Raw genomic sequence first — 19147 nt, 5'->3', positions numbered from 1 at the left:
AATGTCCTAGATTCATATATATATATATATATATATATATATATATATATATATATAACCCCAAGCCAATACCACAGTAGACACATGTTTAATATTGGGCTGAGACACATTTGAATTGTCTAGAATAAAAAAAAAACACAGAAGTATTTCCTGATAAGAGAGTGTACTATTCTCTTTCTAGACGATATAAAATTAAGGATGCCCTGTTTTCGATTCTCATTGTCCAGAAGACAATAATCTTGGTTATTATATTGTCTAGGACATCTAAATTTCACTGTTGCTTTTCTTTAGTAAATTGGATAATAGTCTAACTTCCTTAATAGTGCAAGTAACCCATAGCTCTCAACTGTGCAGATTTTGGCAGAATGTCCAGATTTTGTGGCTCATAATTTTGCTCTGTTTCTCATAAAATTGTAGTTTTCTGGGAAATCCTTGTCAAATCAATGAGGAATGAAGTCAGAAAATAATGATAGACATTTGAGTTTCAAACTTCATACTCTTCAGATAATTTATGTTAAATCAAAACCTGTTATTCTATCAACTTCGTAAGTTTGTAAGAGCAATATTTAAAAATTGTCCCTATTTTTGGGCCTTTGCCCCCCCATTATTTATGACTTTGTCCAGATTTCTTGCTCTAAGAGGTTGAGAGGTATGAAGTAACCCTATACGTTGGAAACAGGATGGGAAAATTATCTTTCAATCTCACTTATTTTTCTTTTTGCTCTTACATCATTTTGGGGTGCAGAAGAATAGCTTCTGATTCCAGGAACAATATAACCAGCATAGCAACGTACTGACCAGTCAGTAGGCACCCACCTGTATGCTCTAGCTCTGCAAATGTAATAAAATCCTTTAATACATTCATTTCTTGACCCCAATTGTATGAGGGAGGAAGATATTTATTTGCTCTCTTGTAATGTATTTTTTGCCTCCCACTGGATGACTTTCATTCCATTTGAAGCAGATTTCTCCATAAGCAGCTATAGCCAAATAGATATAGAATATCTACATACAGTCAGTGGTACTATTCAAAGTTGAATTTTGATTGAACTGTCTGCGTGCACCAAAGTTACCAGAGACATGGGAATTCATCATTTTAAAACATGAGGGATACATGCTTGTCAGCTGTAACTATGCGTTAGACATAGCACTGTGATTTTTACCTTCAGCCTTAGTCATGGTGGTGGCTTGCCTGATACCCTCATGAGTTGATGCATCAGAATGTCATTTGGTCATAAGTTTGTTTGTCAATTTCACTGTCATACAAATTCATGAAATCTAATAGAAGAGCAACTGGCCAGATTTTTGATAACTTGTTTTTCAGCATAGCATTGTATCTTTCTATTTGTTTTTAAACATGTGGACTATAAGGATAGTAGAACTTTTTATCCACTTGCAAAATTTGGCATATTTGTTGCATTATCTGTCCTGAGAATTTTATGACCAGTCACAGTTAATGGAAACTGGGATTCTAAACCTAGATACTACTTCCTTTATCAGTTTTTTATACAGACTGTGGTTGTGCCTGCCATAACACATGAGAAAGCTTCTATCCAGCAAATCAACATGGCTCTACTATGGAACCCAAAATGGCAACACTCTGAGCTTCAGAAACATCCAGAAATAATGCCTGAAACACAGAAAGGTGAAAAATTGAACTTCATGTTTTTTGCAGGGGACAAGCTCCCTGCACCCCTCCATGCAGGAGACATGGTTCCACATTCCCTAACATATATATCAGTCTCACAGTGATACCATCTTGAAGGAAGGAGAAATCTACCAAAAGAAGGGAATTACTGCTGGGGCATGTTTAGAAATCACACTGGCAGTGATTTCCTATGGAAGACAGTGATCAGCGTTACGTACTGTGCCTTGGGGTTCGGGCTGCTGATGCTAGAGGAATCTGACCTTGGCCACCTGTATAGATAGTGCTAAACATACATACAGTCACTACAATATAGCTAACTCCCTGGCATTTGTCTAGCTGAATGAAATCCACCTGTAAGTTCTGGAAGCATTTCCATGTGGTTGGTAAAGTAGCCAACCTAGGTTTTATTTTATGTCCCACACTGAAAGTTTGACATATCAAACAGTTTTATCAAATTTGATGAGGTACTGAGGAAAAGTCTGGAATATACCAACTCCTGCATGCTGCTTCAGTCGTTCTTCATTTCCTGACTTCTGGCATGCCATGATAAATGCAGGGAAAGTAGGACAGTAGTTCCTTTGATGAGACAGGATGGCCAATCATGTCTCACCAAATGTGATCAAGGTGTAAAAGACAGCTGCTTTCCTCCAAGAAGTTTTTTTCCTTCCTCATTTGCTGTGGGCGCATGACTGCCAGCTCATAAAGTTCTGAAAATATTAAAGGTAAGTTACTTTGAACTTTGACAGACAGTAATATTTCAGTAGCCTGGATTCATTTAATACTGCAGTTTTAGTTGACTTACCTGCTAGTGCAATATCTAATGCAACACAATTGTTAACTCTTCAATGTGCCCTGCACTTAACTATTGATATAATATGCGGCAGTTTTAAAGCTGCAAATGAACATGCTATATAGGTTTCATTTTACAGAGCTCCCTTCGGAATCCATAAAACTTCTGTAAGCCCACTACTGTACAAAACTATAAACTACACTGTAGGCACACTGTCAATGATATTATATCAGTCTACCCTTTAGTTATTTATTTTTATTTACTGACATTTGATTATTGGGAAAGTTCAACTGGGTAGGTGCGCATTTTCAGAAGGGGCTTCTTATTAACCAATGTCCAGATTAAATTCTGCTTATGACAATTTCCCATTAGCAATAGCAGCCAAAGTGGAGCATCTGATTCCAGACTTCATATATCATGATCAGTGTGAATTTGCTGCTAGGAGGCACATTTGGATTAATATTATCAATAGTCTGGTAGTAATTGACCTTTAAAACTCAGTCATCATCCCTTTTTAAAATTTTAATCTGGATAACAAAAATGTATTTTATAGAGTGAGGTGGCCTTCCTGAAGCAAAACATTTTGATGCTTATGTTACCAGGGAGAGTTACTCAAATGATTTTGTCTTTACACAATGAGACAGACGTGGCAGTCAAAATATCCAGCAATACATACCATCTCTTCACCAGTGTAGGGATATTTTATAATTAACACCTGACAGCTTTAAGGACAGCAGGCAGTGAGATTGGTGGTGATTTACAAATTATTTCATTGTTCACTGATGATCTGTTGGCTTAAGTAATCACACCTGCTTCTTTCTCATATCATTTTTGGAGACTTTTAGAATTTTTTTTCTTTTTCTGTTACCTATTGGATTGTTTGTGGAACTCAAATGATTAAGCTCCCCTTCGTGTTATTGAAACAGGAACCACCATTCTTCTGCGACACCAAACTTTACTTTACAAGCATTGTATCCAGCTGCAGCAAAAGGAAATTCTTTGACATTTTAAGGTAGAAAGAAGGATAAGTTAACTTTATGGAAAATATTTACGTGCCTTAGACCAACATAATTAGGCAGCAGAATGACTGTATTACCATGATTTCTGTAAGTAGCTCAAGCCTTTTCTTTGCATTGTCTGTTCCAATAAACAAACAAAACTGAGGAAGTTAATTTATACGTTTCAATGAGTGAGGGACTGAGTGTAGAGTATTCACCCTTAATCTTACTTTTTGTTTGTTGGAAAAGGGGGTTAAGCCAGCCAGAATGCAGGGTATATTTTAAGGCAGCACATATTAGAACAGTTGTATATCTAGTACACCTCTTGTATGCTGCAGAGTGGAAGTCTATGTGTTAGCACTTGCCCAGGTCAAAGTAGGTGTGATAGTTGTTTGTCTTTCAGCTTTTTCCCGGTAAGGGGTCACCACAGCGGAACTCTGGTCCGCTAATGACTGGCAGTAGATTTTTACAAAATGCCAAAGTGCCAGCTCGACGCCCAACCTTCAATGAAGGCATGCCCATTTACGCATGCATGTCTTTCAAACGCTACCCAACCGCGGGGAGGACATGCAGACTCCACATAGAAGGCACCCCCAAGCCAAGCCAAGAATCAAATGGGAGAACCTCTTGCTGTGAGGTAACAATGCTACCGCCATACCACTGCGGCATATAGTGATGCAATTAATTCCATGTGTCCAGATCAGGCTCTTTGAACAGTTGCTCCCATCCTTCATGAAAGACCCATTATGGAACTCCTATAGAATTTGAGGTTATAAAGAATTGGGCTTAAACAGATTATTCCTTAATGGATTAAATGGATAATCAATACTTCCCCAAGATGAAAGAGATGAGGCTGTCATTCACTGACACTGCCAATTTTATTCACACTCAGTGCTGTCACTCTATTGACAGAACAGGGTTAATAAGGGAACAGAGGAAAGACAAAAAAGAATGCTTTCCTACACAGATACCTGTAGGTCACCTACTTCCTTCAGAAATATGTGTCATGTGGGATGATATTAATAATCTGTAAACTTCAGGTAAACACAAGTAAAACCATAAATATTATCTGTTTATCTTCCCCCAGGAAATAACAGCAATATACTAGAGCATATCCTCAACTGGCTTTCTATTAATCTCCCGCAAGAAACCATGGTCCTCGGCGACTTTAATATAGATTGGAATTCCTGTACTAATACTAATCCCTCTACCCACATTAACCTGTATGGCTTCTCACAACTTATACACTCCCCTACCAGAACTAATAGATTCAATAACAAAGAAAGTACCTTGGATTGGATACTTACTAATAATCCTCAGCAATCTTACACAACAGGAACCCTTCCAGATGATATAAGTGACCACTCACTTACATATTTTATCAGACATAAAACCAACATAATATTCCCTAACACTCTCAGAACAATACTCTCTAAAAAGGAATTTAACCCAGAACTTTTCCAAACAGAACTAAAACAATGTAATTAGATACCATTAAATATCTCCCTCTAAATGAAACAGTGGAATACTTTAACTCCACATTCCTAGCCACCCTGGATCACCACGCTCCAATTTGTTCTATTAGAATTAAAGCTAAGCCAGCCCCTTGGATCACTAACAATACTAAACAAAAAATCCAACTCAGAAACAAATCCTGGGCAAAATGGCGTACAACTAAGAATGCAACAGACCGCCAAACCTTTAGAGAACATAGAAACAATACAAAAAAAGCCATACTTCTAGACAAAAAGAATTATTATCTTCAGCTACAACAAACCTCTCTCAAAGAACCCAAAAAATTTTGGACTTCTATTAATAATCTTCTTTACCCAGGCCAACTAATAACACCTAACCCACTAGGCTCTAACCCTGAGAATCCCACACAAACAGCAAATGCCTTTAACTCTTTCTTCACTGATACCATCCAAACTCTAGCTAGCCACATGTCTCCTGACACATCTAATCTGACCACTTCCTCTACAAATCCACCTTCTCTATTTCACCTCCAACCAGTATCCACCTCCTACATTTCCTCTCTTCTACTTAAGTTAAAACCTACCACTCCCTCAGCTGACAAACTCCCAGCAGAATTCTTGCAAAAAGGAGCTAAAGCCATTGCCTACCCTATTTCTATTCTGATAAATAGAACAAAAAGTGAAGAAACTGTCCCTTCAATATGGAAAATGTCACACATCATCCCACTACACAAAGGTGGGAGCTCCAATGACTTTTCTAACTTTCGCTTCATAGCTTTACTTTCCCCTATTGCAAAAATTATGGAAAAATGCATCCATAAACAACTACTCAACCACCTTCTCCAGAACAACCTACTCGCTAACTGTCAACATGGCTTCAGACCTTTCCATAGTACCACCACTGCACTATCATTCACAAACAGCATCAACAATAATTGTAACAATAATTGTCTTTCATCTGCAGTCTTCATTGACCTATCCAAAGCTTTTGACATGGTTAACCACCAACTACTACTCCATACACTGAATACTCTCTCACTCGATCCTCTTGCCTTGAACTGGTTTACATCTTACCTTGATAATCGTCACCAGGCTGTACTCTGGAAAAATAAACTATTCGATCACCTTCCTATCTCTCTCAGTGTCCCTCAAGGATCTATATTAGGCCCACTCTTATTTTTCATCTTCATTAATGACCTGCAAAAAGCCATTCCTTACTCCACCTGCATTCAATATGCAGATGATTCTACCATAATCTGCTCAGCCTCTTCTCAAATTGAACTACAGTCTCTTACCCAAAAAGCATTCAACACTGTTGAACTATGGTTCTCTCAACGCTGCCTCCTTCTGAATCCCAAAAAAACTAAACTGCTACTCTTCTCACCAACCCAAAAGTCCACATCTTTACCTTTCAGTCTCACTTCTAGCAGTGGTACTCTTATCTCTCCTGACCCTACCACTAAACTTCTAGGAATAACAATAGACAACAGTCTAAACTTTGATACTCACATAAACACTACAATAAAGTCAGTCAACAAAAAACTGGGATCCCTCTATAGAATTAAACCTTATCTTACACCAGCAGCTAAGACTGCTATAGCCAGAACCCACCTAATATCCACCCTGCTTTACGCCTCTCCCATTTATACTAATCTCTCAAAGAACAACATCAGGAAACGAACTACTTCCTATAATAATATTGCTAGATTTGCTATAGACTCTCCTTACAGAACCCATCACTGTCTAAATCTTAAACAATTAAACTGGCTTGAATTTCTTAATCAGCTTCAATATCACCAGCTTATAATAGCCCATAAGACTCTATATCTACCTAACAATATCCCAGTACTCTCTAGCCTCATTACACCATATAAAAACCTCACATCTCTACGCTCCTCACTCTATATCTACCTAACAATATCCCAGTACTCTCTAGCCTCATTACACCATATAAAAACCTCACATCTCTACGCTCCTCACTCTATATCTACCTAACAATATCCCAGTACTCTCTAGCCTCATTACACCATATAAAAACCTCACATCTCTACGCTCCTCACTCTATATCTACCTAACAATATCCCAGTACTCTCTAGCCTCATTACACCATATAAAAACCTCACATCTCTACGCTCCTCACTCTATATCTACCTAACAATATCCCAGTACTCTCTAGCCTCATTACACCTTATATAAACCTCACATCTCTACGCTCCTCTAACAAACTACTGATCAATACTACTAAACCCAACAACACAGCAGGTGAGTCTTTGTTCTCTAACTCTGTAGGAAAACTTTGGAATAAACTTCCCTCTGAAATCACATCTCAAACGTCTCTCTCACTTTTCAAAAGGAATTTGAAACTCTACCTTAACAATCACTGGCTATGTACCTGTACTAACCCTGACTAAATCTTCTCATATTCATCATCCCTTACTAGCTACCTTTTATGTATCAATAAACTACATTATTGCATATATCTTACAAGTATATATCTACATCATACCTCAGTCTCTTACAAAATGACCATGTTAATTCTACTCTGTACCTTACAAAATGACCATGGTAACACCAATTTGTACTATTTGAAGAAAAAAAAAAAACTTTTTTTTTGTAATATTGCTCTCTCTATTATCTGTATAACTCCTGTTTTTAACTTTGTAAAGAAAATCTGTATTATTCTTGGAGCTTTTCTCCCTGGGCCTCTACTGAAAATGGACATGTCTCCAGCTAGACTAGCCCGGTCAACAAATGTAAAATAAATAAATAATAAATAAATAATAATAAATGATTGTATGTAAGCATCTGCAGCTACATGGACATCAGGCAGCCCATTCAATTCAGCTGGGAAGGGTAGATTTATTTCAGTATGAAATACCATGTTATGTCTTACCTTGAAATGAGTGACACCATAGTCTTAGACTTCAAAGGAATGTAATGGTGATCTGCTACAGTAAAAGACAAGCAGATGGCCTTGCATCTGTTATCTAAGGAAACATATACCATAGGTTCTGGGTATTTAAGTGGCAGTGTAGTTAATACACAATATTGGGTCTCTGACCTGTAATGAATTGTTTCATTTAGTCAAAGGTGCAGGGTTGGCTCCCTTCAGTTTCATTTTCTTACTGCGTGACTTTAAGCAGCACTTAAACAGGCAGTGCTCCCAGGTCACTCCTGAAAAGGGTCACCTGTATCCGGTAGGCTTACCTAGTTAACAAATGAATAAAAAAAGATGAAAAATACTCCTATTACTATTTATTAGTTTAATTTGTCTCTGTTTTAGTCCGTTATGATTACTAGAATTGTTTTTGGTGAGTGCCCCATTCCTCTAGTTCATGGCTTTATTTCTTCAGCCTTCATTTTCCTGCTCTGTGACTTTGACCAACTCACTTAACCAGACTGTGCTCTGGGATAATTGTAAAATTGGACTACGTTAATCAATGATCTCTTGGACTGCATGCCAAATAACTAGCTATGAATGCATCTTGAAGAGGATTTAGCTACAAATCTAATCAACACAGTCTACTGTTGATGATAATTCTAAATGTCAGCAAACTGTGCTGTGTGTCATGAGTTCATACCAAATATAAACATTTTTATCACTGTTGAGTAATTTTATAGGTTCATAGGTTTAGGTTCATAGGTTTATACTAGGCTATCTGCCCAAAGGCATTTATAAGCCTAGCCCAGAGTTTTTGTGGCTTGCGCCACCCCTTATGTTAAAAAATACTGTGCCCATTAGTTTGTTGTGCCTCTGTCCAGCAGTGACACAGAGATGATTCCCGGGGTAAACCTACGATCTCCCATCCACCGGTCAAGATTTCTCTTGAACAGAGCCAGCGAGGTGCTCTGCCTCACATGGACCGGGATTTTATTCAACAACATAGGGAGTCTCTGGGTGACAAATCTATCCCTCCAGCATGTCCTATTTATATCCGTGCTAAGGTTTAAGTCGCTTGCTCTAGTGGATCTGGTAGATTTGGATTTTTTGAGGTGGAGCATGTCCATTAATTCCGGGTTGGACATGGCCTTGTATGTCAGGCACAGGTCACCTCTGAGCAGATGGTATGCGACTGAATAGAGCTGGAGTTTCTTCAGTCTGGCAGCATATGACAGATTTTGGAGTCCCTTTATCCTTTTGGTGAGGAACTTTTGGGGTCTCTCCAATTGCTGCAGGTGTCGGGTGTGATACATCCCGAATGGGGCATTGTACTCTATCATTGGTCTGATAAGTGAAGAGTACAGGGGAACAATGACCTCACTTGATCTGGATGTGAATCCCTTCATGATCAGGTGGGCAATGTAGAAGGTTTTTCTAACCACTTTAGCAATGTGAGTGTCAAAAGAAAGGCCACTGTCAACCTGGGTCCCCAGGTCCCTGATAACCTCTTCTGTGCTTAGTGGATTGCCACCTATATGGTAGCCTGGGGTTACCTTGTTTTTCCCAAAGGGTATGACTATACATTTTTTGGCATTTAACTTCAGGCCATGGCTCTGGCACCAGCTATCAGTTTCCGTGAGACCCCTCTGAAGGATATCTGTGTCTGATGTACTATCCACTATGGCTCCTAGTTTGCAGTCATCTGCAAACTTTGTCAGCCAGAGTCCTCCTATGTTAGCCTGTACTTCTGAGAAGTAGATGCCGAACAACAGGGGGCCAAGGACTGAGCCCTGTGGGACACCACTTGTGACCGGCTTGGAGTCTGACATGGCGCCAGCTACTCTAACCCTGTGGGTTCTGTCCTTTAGCCAGTTTGTAACCCATCTTGTGACATATGGGTTTACATTTAAGCTGGTAAGTTTCTCTATAATACCCGAGTGGGGTATTGTGTCAAAAGCTTTTGCAAGGTCAAGGTAGGCTGTATGGACTGCCTTTCCCTCATCAATGGCCTTGGTGACTGTTTCGAAGAAGTTGACCAAGTTCAAAAGGCATGATCTGCCCTTGACAAAGTCAAACTGGGTCGGGTCCAATGTCTGCAAGTCCCCTATGTCTTTGTTTATGAATTCCATTATGATCCTCTCCATAGCTTTGCAGACCAGGCTTGTTAAGCTTATGGGGCGGTAATTACCAGGGTCCGTAGAGGCACCGCCTTTGTGGAGTGGGACCACAGTTGCCGTGCGCCACCCTTGGGCACGATCCTGTGGTAAGGCTAAGATTAAACAGCTGCCTTATGTGCGGGTTTAGTTCCTCATTGAGTTCGTGTAGCACACAGCCTGGGACACCATCCGGTCCCATTGATGCTGTGTTTTTAGCTTTAGAGAGAGCAGCTTTCACCTGCGCATTGGAAATGTCTGGGAGGCTGCACTCCGCTGGGATAGTTATCTCTCCTTTGGGGAGAGGGGTGAAGTTTGCACTGAACCTGTCTGCCAGTATGTTGGCAATGTCTGTGGGTTCAGTGATTTTTGTATCATTTTGGACTAATTCTGAGCATATCTGGGAGTTTCCACCCAGGTTTCTAACATAGCTGAAGAAGGCCTTATGATTGTCTTTTGAATCTATGGCAATTTTTCTCTCAAAGTGGGCCTTGGATGATTTTATGAGTGCTCATATTTTTTTACTAATAATGATCAAAGGTGTCTTCTTTTATGGATTTTGCTCTATCATGTAACAGCTTTCTCCTCTTATTGTAAAGTTTGTTTATGGCTGGGGTCCACCAGACTGGACGCTTGCCCTTGGTGGAAAGAGTCTTGGTTTTATTAGGGATTGCCTGATCCATGCAGTCCTGGAGGTGTTCAGAGAAGGCATTTGTAAGGGCTTCCGCAGCTTGGGTTGTGGTTTCCACTGGCTCGGGGTCTTGAAGGATACCACACCAGTCTTGAGTAGTGTGAAGTTTGCTTTAGAGAAGTTCTTCACTGTGGTCTTTTTGTTTGGGGTGGGTGGGATGTGGATATCCAGTGAGATTAGTTTATGATCTGATCTCACCAATGAGGGATATACTTCCGATGTGGAGCATTTTGTCCCCATGTTTGTGATGATGAGATCTAGTATATTTTCTCCTCTTGTGGGAACGGTGACTAGTTGTTCCATGGCATTTGAATTTATGAACTCCAGGAACCTTTGGGCTAGAAAGTTTGGGCTTGAGTAATGTTCCCAGTCTATATTCGGGTAGTTGAAGTCACCCAATATAATGGTGTTTGGAGATACTTTTATACCCTCCAGTGTCTTCAGGAAGGCTATGTGGGGTTCCTGAGTTTGAGAGGGTGGCCTGTAGCATGCTACAAATTGTAGAGCAGTTTTGCCTATGGTTAATTGCACCTGGATGGTTTCCGATGCTTCGCGCGTTGCCACCAACCTGGAGGTGTGGGTATCCTTGATGAATATGGATACACCCCCTCCTTTTGTGGTGTGGTCCGGGTTTTGGGGCCGGAACGCATGATATGAGGTAAAACCTGATAGTGCCGGGGTGCTCTCAGGAGCCTTGAACCAGGTTTCAGCCACAGCACAGACATCGATGTTCTCCATACTGAGAAGGGCCTCGAGTGCGTGCATTTTGAGATTTAGACTTCTGGCATTGAGCAGCATTACCCTTAGTTTCTTCCTATTTTTGTTTTCTAGGGTGGTAGGTTTAGAATTTGAGCCTTGCCTAAAAAAGGCACTATGGGGGTGGCAAGAGCCTTAGCCAATATCCGGAATCCCAGGGGTGACAGGTGCAAGCCATCCCTTGCGAAGCAGCGTGGCTTGTCAAGCATGTCATCCCAGGCAGACAGACACTAGATCCCCTTTGAATGACACCAGAAATTAAGCCAATTGTTAAAGCTGATCATCTTATCTCTATGTTGTGGCATCATTCTTGGTGAAGGAAGGATGCTGCTCAGGGTCAGGGTCATACCTGCCTGGGCTACATAATCAGAGAGCTCCTCTATGTCTCTTTTCATGTAGTCCAGGGAGGTATGTCTCAGGTCGTTCACACCAGCATGGACAATGACTGTGTCATATTTGTACTTGCTGTGGAGTGACCCGAGTGCTTGTGTTATGTGGCGGATTCTAGTGCCAGATAGGCAGCTTACTGTGACCCTCTCCTTGTTCAGTCTGGTGAGTGGGACGTCAGTGTGTCTGACTATGGAGTCACCTATGACAAGTTTGTTTGGTGTTGTATTTGGCCTTAAGGGCTGTGACTGCTTTGCACACTGATTTTGTGTTTTATGTGTTGCCTGTGGAGTGTCATGAGGTGGCGGTTGCTTGGGTGTCTGCTTTGGAGGCCTCTGCTGTTTAGGTAAATTTTTACTCAGGGCCTCCGAGTATGTCTTTGTGTGTTTATGTGTTTGATTCATTGTTGTGATAGCTTTATGAGAGACTGGTTTTGTGGTGTGTGTAGTTGCCTTCTCCTCCTGTCTGGTCTTGCCAGTCCTGAGTTGAGAGAGCTCAGCCTCCAGTTTGGCTAAATGTCTGCATCTCTCACAAGTATTTGTGTTATGTGGGAGGAGGAGAGGGTTGTCTGTGTACATGAGGCAATTGTAACATTGTCTCAATATTCCCAGATTCACCAACTGGACAGGAGAGGACGCCAGCATCTGGCCCTCCGACATGCTAGAGAAATTAAGAAGTTTGGGGTGTAACTGAATGAGGGAGGACTTAGTAAAGAAGTGGGTACTCCTGGGGGGGGGTTTGCTAGTGAGGGACTTTGTATAATACAGAAGTGCTAAGCCTGAAAAGAAGATGCTTTTAAGACAAGTGCTGAGCTTTTTTTTTTTTTTGGAGAAAAAAAAAAGCTTTTAGGAACAAGTGCTGCGCTTTTTAGTTAAGGGATATACTGTTTAGATTACTAGTAGAGCAGTTCTAAGGGAAAAATGAAGAACAGACTTTATGGAGCCAGAAAAAGTTTAACCTTGTTAAACCAGCGCTGCCCGATGCTGCTCTAGTGGCAACTCCACGCTAAAGCGTGCTTGATAGCAGGGGCTGGAAAGAGCCAGGAATTGACCCAATACTGCCAATAAAACTACAGTTTCAAGTCAGTAACCACTCCCACAGGGGGCAGGGGAGCTGCTCAATGTTTTTCACTGCCACTGATCAACAGAGAGACTTTCCCTTAGCCCAAGCAAAAATGGCCTCACAGAAACTTACAAACAGTTCAGGAACAGCAAGCCTGTAACTGAACTTTTTTAAATCTCAGAAAAGTGGGAAAAAGCAAGATTTTTTTTTTGTTTTTGTTTTTTCAGAGATAGCAGAGGTTCACAAGTAATATCAAGTTATAACAGTGCAGTAAATGACCCCACACAAGAGTGCTAGGTCAAAGACAGAAAATATGCAAGTTTTGAGAAAAAACGATTTTAAAATTAAATGCAAACAGGAAATTCAGTAAGCAGCGTTTGGTTGTGCTCTAAATACAGCTACTAATGCAGAAATCAAGTTTAACAAGCCAGAAAATGCTCAAACTAGGCAACTATGCAGAAAAACTTAGCAAATAAACAGAGAAAAATACTTAAAATCTCAAAAGTGGCTCCCTTCTTCTCTCAGCATTTTCTCCTCTTGGTGGGTGCTTCACAAAGACGCCAAACCCACGAGGCAACTAGGTTTTAAGAGAGGAAGATGAAGGAGTTTTGGAAATGACCCCTACTGGTCAATAAAACTACAGTTTCAGGTCAGTAACCACTCCCACGGGGGCAGGGGAGCTGCTCAATGTTTTTCACTGCCACTGATCAACAGGGAGACTTTCCCTTAGCCCAAGCAAAAATGGCCTCACAGAAACTTACAAACAGTTCAGGAACAGCAAGCCTGTAACTGAACTTTTTTAAATCTCAGAAAATTTAATGCATTAAACATTTTAAGAATCAATAAATCACATTTATAACTGTAGAAATCACTGGTTTGTAAAATCTCAGTGTTCGTCACCTTAAATGTTATTTGTATTTTGTTATGTTTTCTCCAGGCTGTATCTCAGTATCAAAAGGTACATGTGATCGATGTGGATTACGCAGACTATGCATATGATGATCAGTATATTAATTGTGCACATGATTTTGAGAGGAAGAGAATTAAGCCATTATTTAAAAATGAAATAAAAAAAAAGAACAATTACAATGCTTTATGGAATAAGGCTGCAGGTGAATGGAAAAAAAAACAGTCACATATAACAAACCTTCCTCATAATTTCAAAAATGAATATGGAATTGCTCTGACTGCATATACTATGGAAGATAATAGTATATACAGTGACCTAAACAAAGCTGTACGTGAAGCTGGAAAAAATCTGAACAGCTTTCATTTCAAGTATCTTCACTTCTATTTGACAAAGGCTTTGCAGAGTTTACGTAACAAATCTAGTAATAAATGCTTTACTGTCTATAGAGGAGTCAATTACACATTTGGATCTGTGAAGGAAAATGTACGGTTTGGAAATTTTGCCTCTTCATCTTTAAATAAGACTATAGCTGTCAACTTCAGTGAAGGAAAAGGCATGTTTTATGTTCAGACATGTCACGGTGTACAAATTGCCAACTTTTCTGATTTTCCACATGAAGAAGAAGTATTAATTCCTCCATATGAAGTCTTCAGAGCTACGAAGAAAAACAATTCATTTATCGCACTTACATCTGTGGACATCTGCAGTAACTATAATTGTGGAATTAAACAAGGTAATCTTAATTAATTCAAATAACTGTAATAATATTTAACATCTTTGATATTCTAACACTCAGGTTCTTAAAACTGTAATCTATATAAAGTGGAATTAAAACTAAAACACATATACAGTATCGAGGAGTTCCCCGTGTAAGTTCAAAAATGTCATCTTTAATAATGCAGCAATTTGTGATTAGGAGAAAATATATACTAAGTCAGGAGGTGTTGTATTTCAGAGAATTCCCTTTTCTCACAACACGGCAATCTCTGAGTTAGAATATATAAGGGTGTGGAGGTTGCAGCCCCCTACAATTAGGATGCAAGGAGCTTGCCCTCTACAAAAAAGTGATTTTAATGTGCAGCAGTAACTTTTATGGGTCAGTTATTTATAGTAACTCGCTCTTATATTTTCACAGTTGCAGGACTCACACCACTTGCACTTCTGTTTGAACGCAAATATCAAGTATTTAATTTCATACTCACAGATTCCATTTGTATTAATAAAAAAGCATCTACTTGTAAATGTTGTATACAAAATGTTGCAGGAAATGTAGCAGCAAAGTAGGAAGGTGCTTAACTGCATTTAGTAAGGGAACATCGCAGTTATAATTTCTGACATTTTACTTACTCATTTGTTCAGTTTATCCAGATAGTCAACTGGCTAGAATGTAATTCCCTTTGAAGCCAGGCAAAAAAGTTCCAAGGCTTCTTAGATAAATATGGAATACAACAGAATTTACAGCTGGGGCACAGAAAACAATAGCATAATGTGTTAAACAAAGATAGGGTAGACCAATTCGGAGACATAGGCACTATTGAGAAAGCAGAAAAAATTGTGAGATTCGCATTGTGTAATAATGACCATATAATGATGTTAAAGTGAGCAACATTATATTAACAAGCTCACTTGCAAATGCGAATGAGTATAAACAACATAGAGGAGTGATTCAGAAATGTATCAAAATTATTCAATCACCCCCCCCCCATCTACCAATGAATTTATATTCTGTGATTCTTTAGTAAATAGAGACAGTCACTACACTATGATGCCATGAGTAGCAGCTATACCAGTTGCCGTAAATTTTAGAGGTCACTGTCCCAGCTAGCGTCCATGATAGGACTTATTGTCACCCTCTGTATTGCAGAAGGAGTTAGCAGTAAGTGAACATGACCTACCTCCCCTGTGGGGTGTACGCATCATGGAAGCAGATGGGCAGCAGCCAAAGGAATGGTGTTATCCCTGGTTGGTAGTGACAGATGGAGCCTGCAAAGCAGTGATGCTACCCAGACGTCTGTCAAACTCATCAGTTATTGGCCATATATTGAAAGCCTTCACATATATCATCTCACAGGATAGGACAAATATTAGATTGATCAGCTCTGCCATGACAGTGCTAACATCTTCCTCTACCTGGATGACTGTCCTGCATATCTGCTGTGTACTGTACATTGTGACATCCATATCAGGCAGGAAGCCAGGTAATGGTGACAGCCATTGACCCATAGCTCCTGTAACATCTCCCCACACTCTGTGGAAGCACCATCATCCACTGCAGGTGTACAGGTAAAGGACTAGGATGTGCCCTAAGTAGGGGAGCTGGGCATGTCCAGTCTTTCCATGGTAGGGGTAGGTCACAAAGACAACAGTGCAGAGTTACTAGATGTGGGTAATATTCTCTCCAAAGTCACCATTGCCAACATTGGCCTTGTATTCTCAGAATTTGTTACTGTAAAGCCATCATCACTGTCAGCATACAGTCCATCAATGTCCACCACCCTGTGATGTACTAATGGTATAGAAAGAAGATATGCTAAGAATTTAAAAAAAGCATACCTTTCATAGTATGCTTTTGTGTCTGGCTCCCAAATAGTGGAGGTATTAAAATGTTGAACATCCCTGAGCTCATACACAGGTGTGCCCCTAAACAGTGTTACTGACATAAGGTAATACCAGCCTTGTGTATTCCCAGGATAGACACAGAATTATTCATCCAGTACAGCTCCCACATTTAGGTCTTTGGCAGGTGTCAAGACCCTTCCTTTTCCCCAGACAGTGACAACAGGATCTTCGCCATGTTGGTTGGGGTGGTCTGTGATGGTGGATCCCTACCCATGGCCAGCCTTTTGTGTGTATTGGTAAGGACTTTCTTTTAGGTGGGCACACAGAATCATGTTAGCGACCACCCAGTGATGAACCTAATGGGCTGCCCTTTTGTAACCATGAACTGCATTCATGTCTGCCAGTAGCTTATGCCACACATGATCACAGAAGGCTTAGTCATTCTTATCTGTGTCCAGTATCTGCATCCATGCTCATGGTCAGTCTGCAGTAGCACTTCTGCCTCTGCCTGGGAGAAATTCTGCAGATGCTTCCTCTCTTTAAGTGTCATGTATCAGCCTGTAATTATGGATATACAACTATGGTCAATGAGTGGACTCCAATATCACATTACAGTTCCCCATAGCATTCCAGTCAGGCATAATGGGGGCAGCTGTTACATCCTTTACATATTCCTTCTTCCACCAAGTATCAGTTTTCTAATATTCCATTCCCAGCTCACCCTGTCCACTATGTCCCCGATCTGATCTACAGAGGCATTGTAAGATAGTCCTGGTTGACATAGTGAATCTACTGGCTGATAAATTTAGCTCAAACTTCAGCCCCTACTACTTTTTGTGAAATCCCTTCTAACTCCCACAACTATGAACATGAAGCATGTCCTGGTGGCGCTCACTAAGACAAAAAATATTGCTTCAATGGGCCTCAACATTATCCCTGGTTCCTCCTAAATAGTCTAAAACTTGATTTAGAAGAACCACTTGAGGTGCTCTTCAACTACAGCTTCAAAACAGGTTAAATGCCAGGTGAATGAAGGACTGCAACTGTCATCCCTCTTCATAAAAGTGGACCATTAACCAACCCCGGGAACTACAGACCCATCAGTCTGACAAGTCTGATATGCAAAGCCATGGAATGAATTATCATGGAAATGATCATCAAGGGCAATGGCCGCCTGCAGACACTGGACCCATCACAGTTTGGCTCTGTTAAGGGAAGGTCTTGCCTACTCAACTTGGTAGACTTTTTCAAGAGGGTCACCAAGGATATAAATGAGGTGAAAATGGTGCACGCTGCCTACCTTGACCTGGCCAAGGCTTTTGATACAATAACCCACTGAGGAGTTCTGATGAAGTCTTGCATGTGATAAAAGGAAAGAGCTTAACTAAATTATTATTTTGTGCATCAAATTCTTGGTTTGAATTTTCTGTGGCTTGAGTTTCTTTTTACAGAGATTGTTATTTTTGGGGAGTGGCACTGGCTGTAAGATGAAGCAGTTATTCCTCTGCTACCTTTATGCCTGACCTCTATATTGTGTATGTATTTATACTGTATGTTGTGTTTTATTTGTATTACATAGTCAACAGCATTTTACTCCTCCAGGTGCCACCCAGTGTAGCACACATTACTGATAATTGATTTTGATTTGTGTTTAGCTCACTTTATTGTTGTCCTCTTTTTGGTTTTATTTGTACTTTGTTTCTCTCCAGTCATACTTTATGCGGTGTATGCCATGGCAGTGGACATGGCATCAGACCAGCTCACAGACTGTGTACCTGCCTTGTCATCACCTCTTGGGTCTCCAGCTGTCTGCAGGCCAGCTTCTCTGCAGGGTGATGTAGGTCATCTAGCATGGGGCAGTCTGCAGAGTTCTTCAGTGCCCTGAGGTAGTCTGCCTGTAGTGTGGAATATAGGATCCTCATAGGGAGTTGCCACCTGTGAGTGCTGGTATGTCACTTGGAAGGAGGTGGAAGGTCTGATGAAGGCCTTGGTGGACTGGTAGCTGGACACACTCATTCACAGCCTGGAACATGTCTTCATGCAGCTGGCAGAGTCATACACTTGCCAGATCCTGATCAGCAGACCGTGAGGGCTCGGCTCAGCCATGAGGGCAGTTATGGAGGTGAGTGACCTCAGGTTGGTTTCAGCACTGTGCAATGTGGCAGTCAGCCAACAACTCTCCCTAAGCCCCAAAATGGTGTTCTCTGTCCTTGTGTGTCACTTCTATCCCCAGTTTGTAGTCCATTCCTCCCCATCAACAATCATCCTCCATCTCTCTGTTGTCTACCTGTCTATCTGTCTGTCTGTCCTTTATCTTGTCCATCCCATTTGAATCAGCCTCACCCTGTTGGTTTTTGTCTGCCTTTTATGTTTGTTTGACTCTCTCTGTTGCCATCCCTATACCCTCAGACCTGCTCACACCTTCCCCAGGCTACCTTTCCCTTCTGCACTTCTTGAAAATATAAAAAAAAATGCCACATGTCCCACAAAATATATACCCTTGCTGCCCATCCTCATCCCACCCTTCCTTTCTTCTTTCCCTTGTGGGCGTTCCTCTCTTTCCCGTTTCCCCTTATTGCCTGTCAGATATACCCACTTCCTTCCCATTTACAGTGAACAAAATAGAAAGGTCTCTGCTGTGCAGCCCTAATCTTGACTCTCAGCTTTGTTCATAGTAGAGCACTATTGCTCATGTGAACGCACATCATCATATACATAATTCATGCATGCCACCGAGTTCATGTGATCACATGACTGCCATCACATTGCTGTGCTCATTATGTCACCCACTGAGTTCTCATCACTAACCTCCCTAATTATCACTCTCCCATCATGCA

At 40.7% G+C, this 19147-nt stretch overlaps 1 protein-coding gene across 1 annotated transcript in view; it reads left to right on the top strand.

Annotated features, from left to right (window-relative positions):
- The window catches only part of LOC122798889 (T-cell ecto-ADP-ribosyltransferase 1-like), a 182124-nt gene that overhangs the window by 106443 nt on the left and 56534 nt on the right, over positions 1-19147 (top strand). The window contains exon 2 of the mRNA XM_044067996.1: positions 13779-14484. Coding sequence (XP_043923931.1) covers positions 13779-14484 — 706 coding nt within the window. The remainder of the gene's footprint in view (positions 1-13778; positions 14485-19147) is intronic.

Source organism: Protopterus annectens, chromosome 3.part1 (genome assembly GCF_019279795.1).
Source record: "Protopterus annectens isolate FY-2018-M chromosome 3.part1, PAN1.0, whole genome shotgun sequence".
Taxonomy (NCBI): domain Eukaryota; kingdom Metazoa; phylum Chordata; order Ceratodontiformes; family Protopteridae; genus Protopterus; species Protopterus annectens.
Note: the sequence above shows the minus strand (reverse complement) of the source record. Positions and strands in the feature narration are given on the sequence as shown.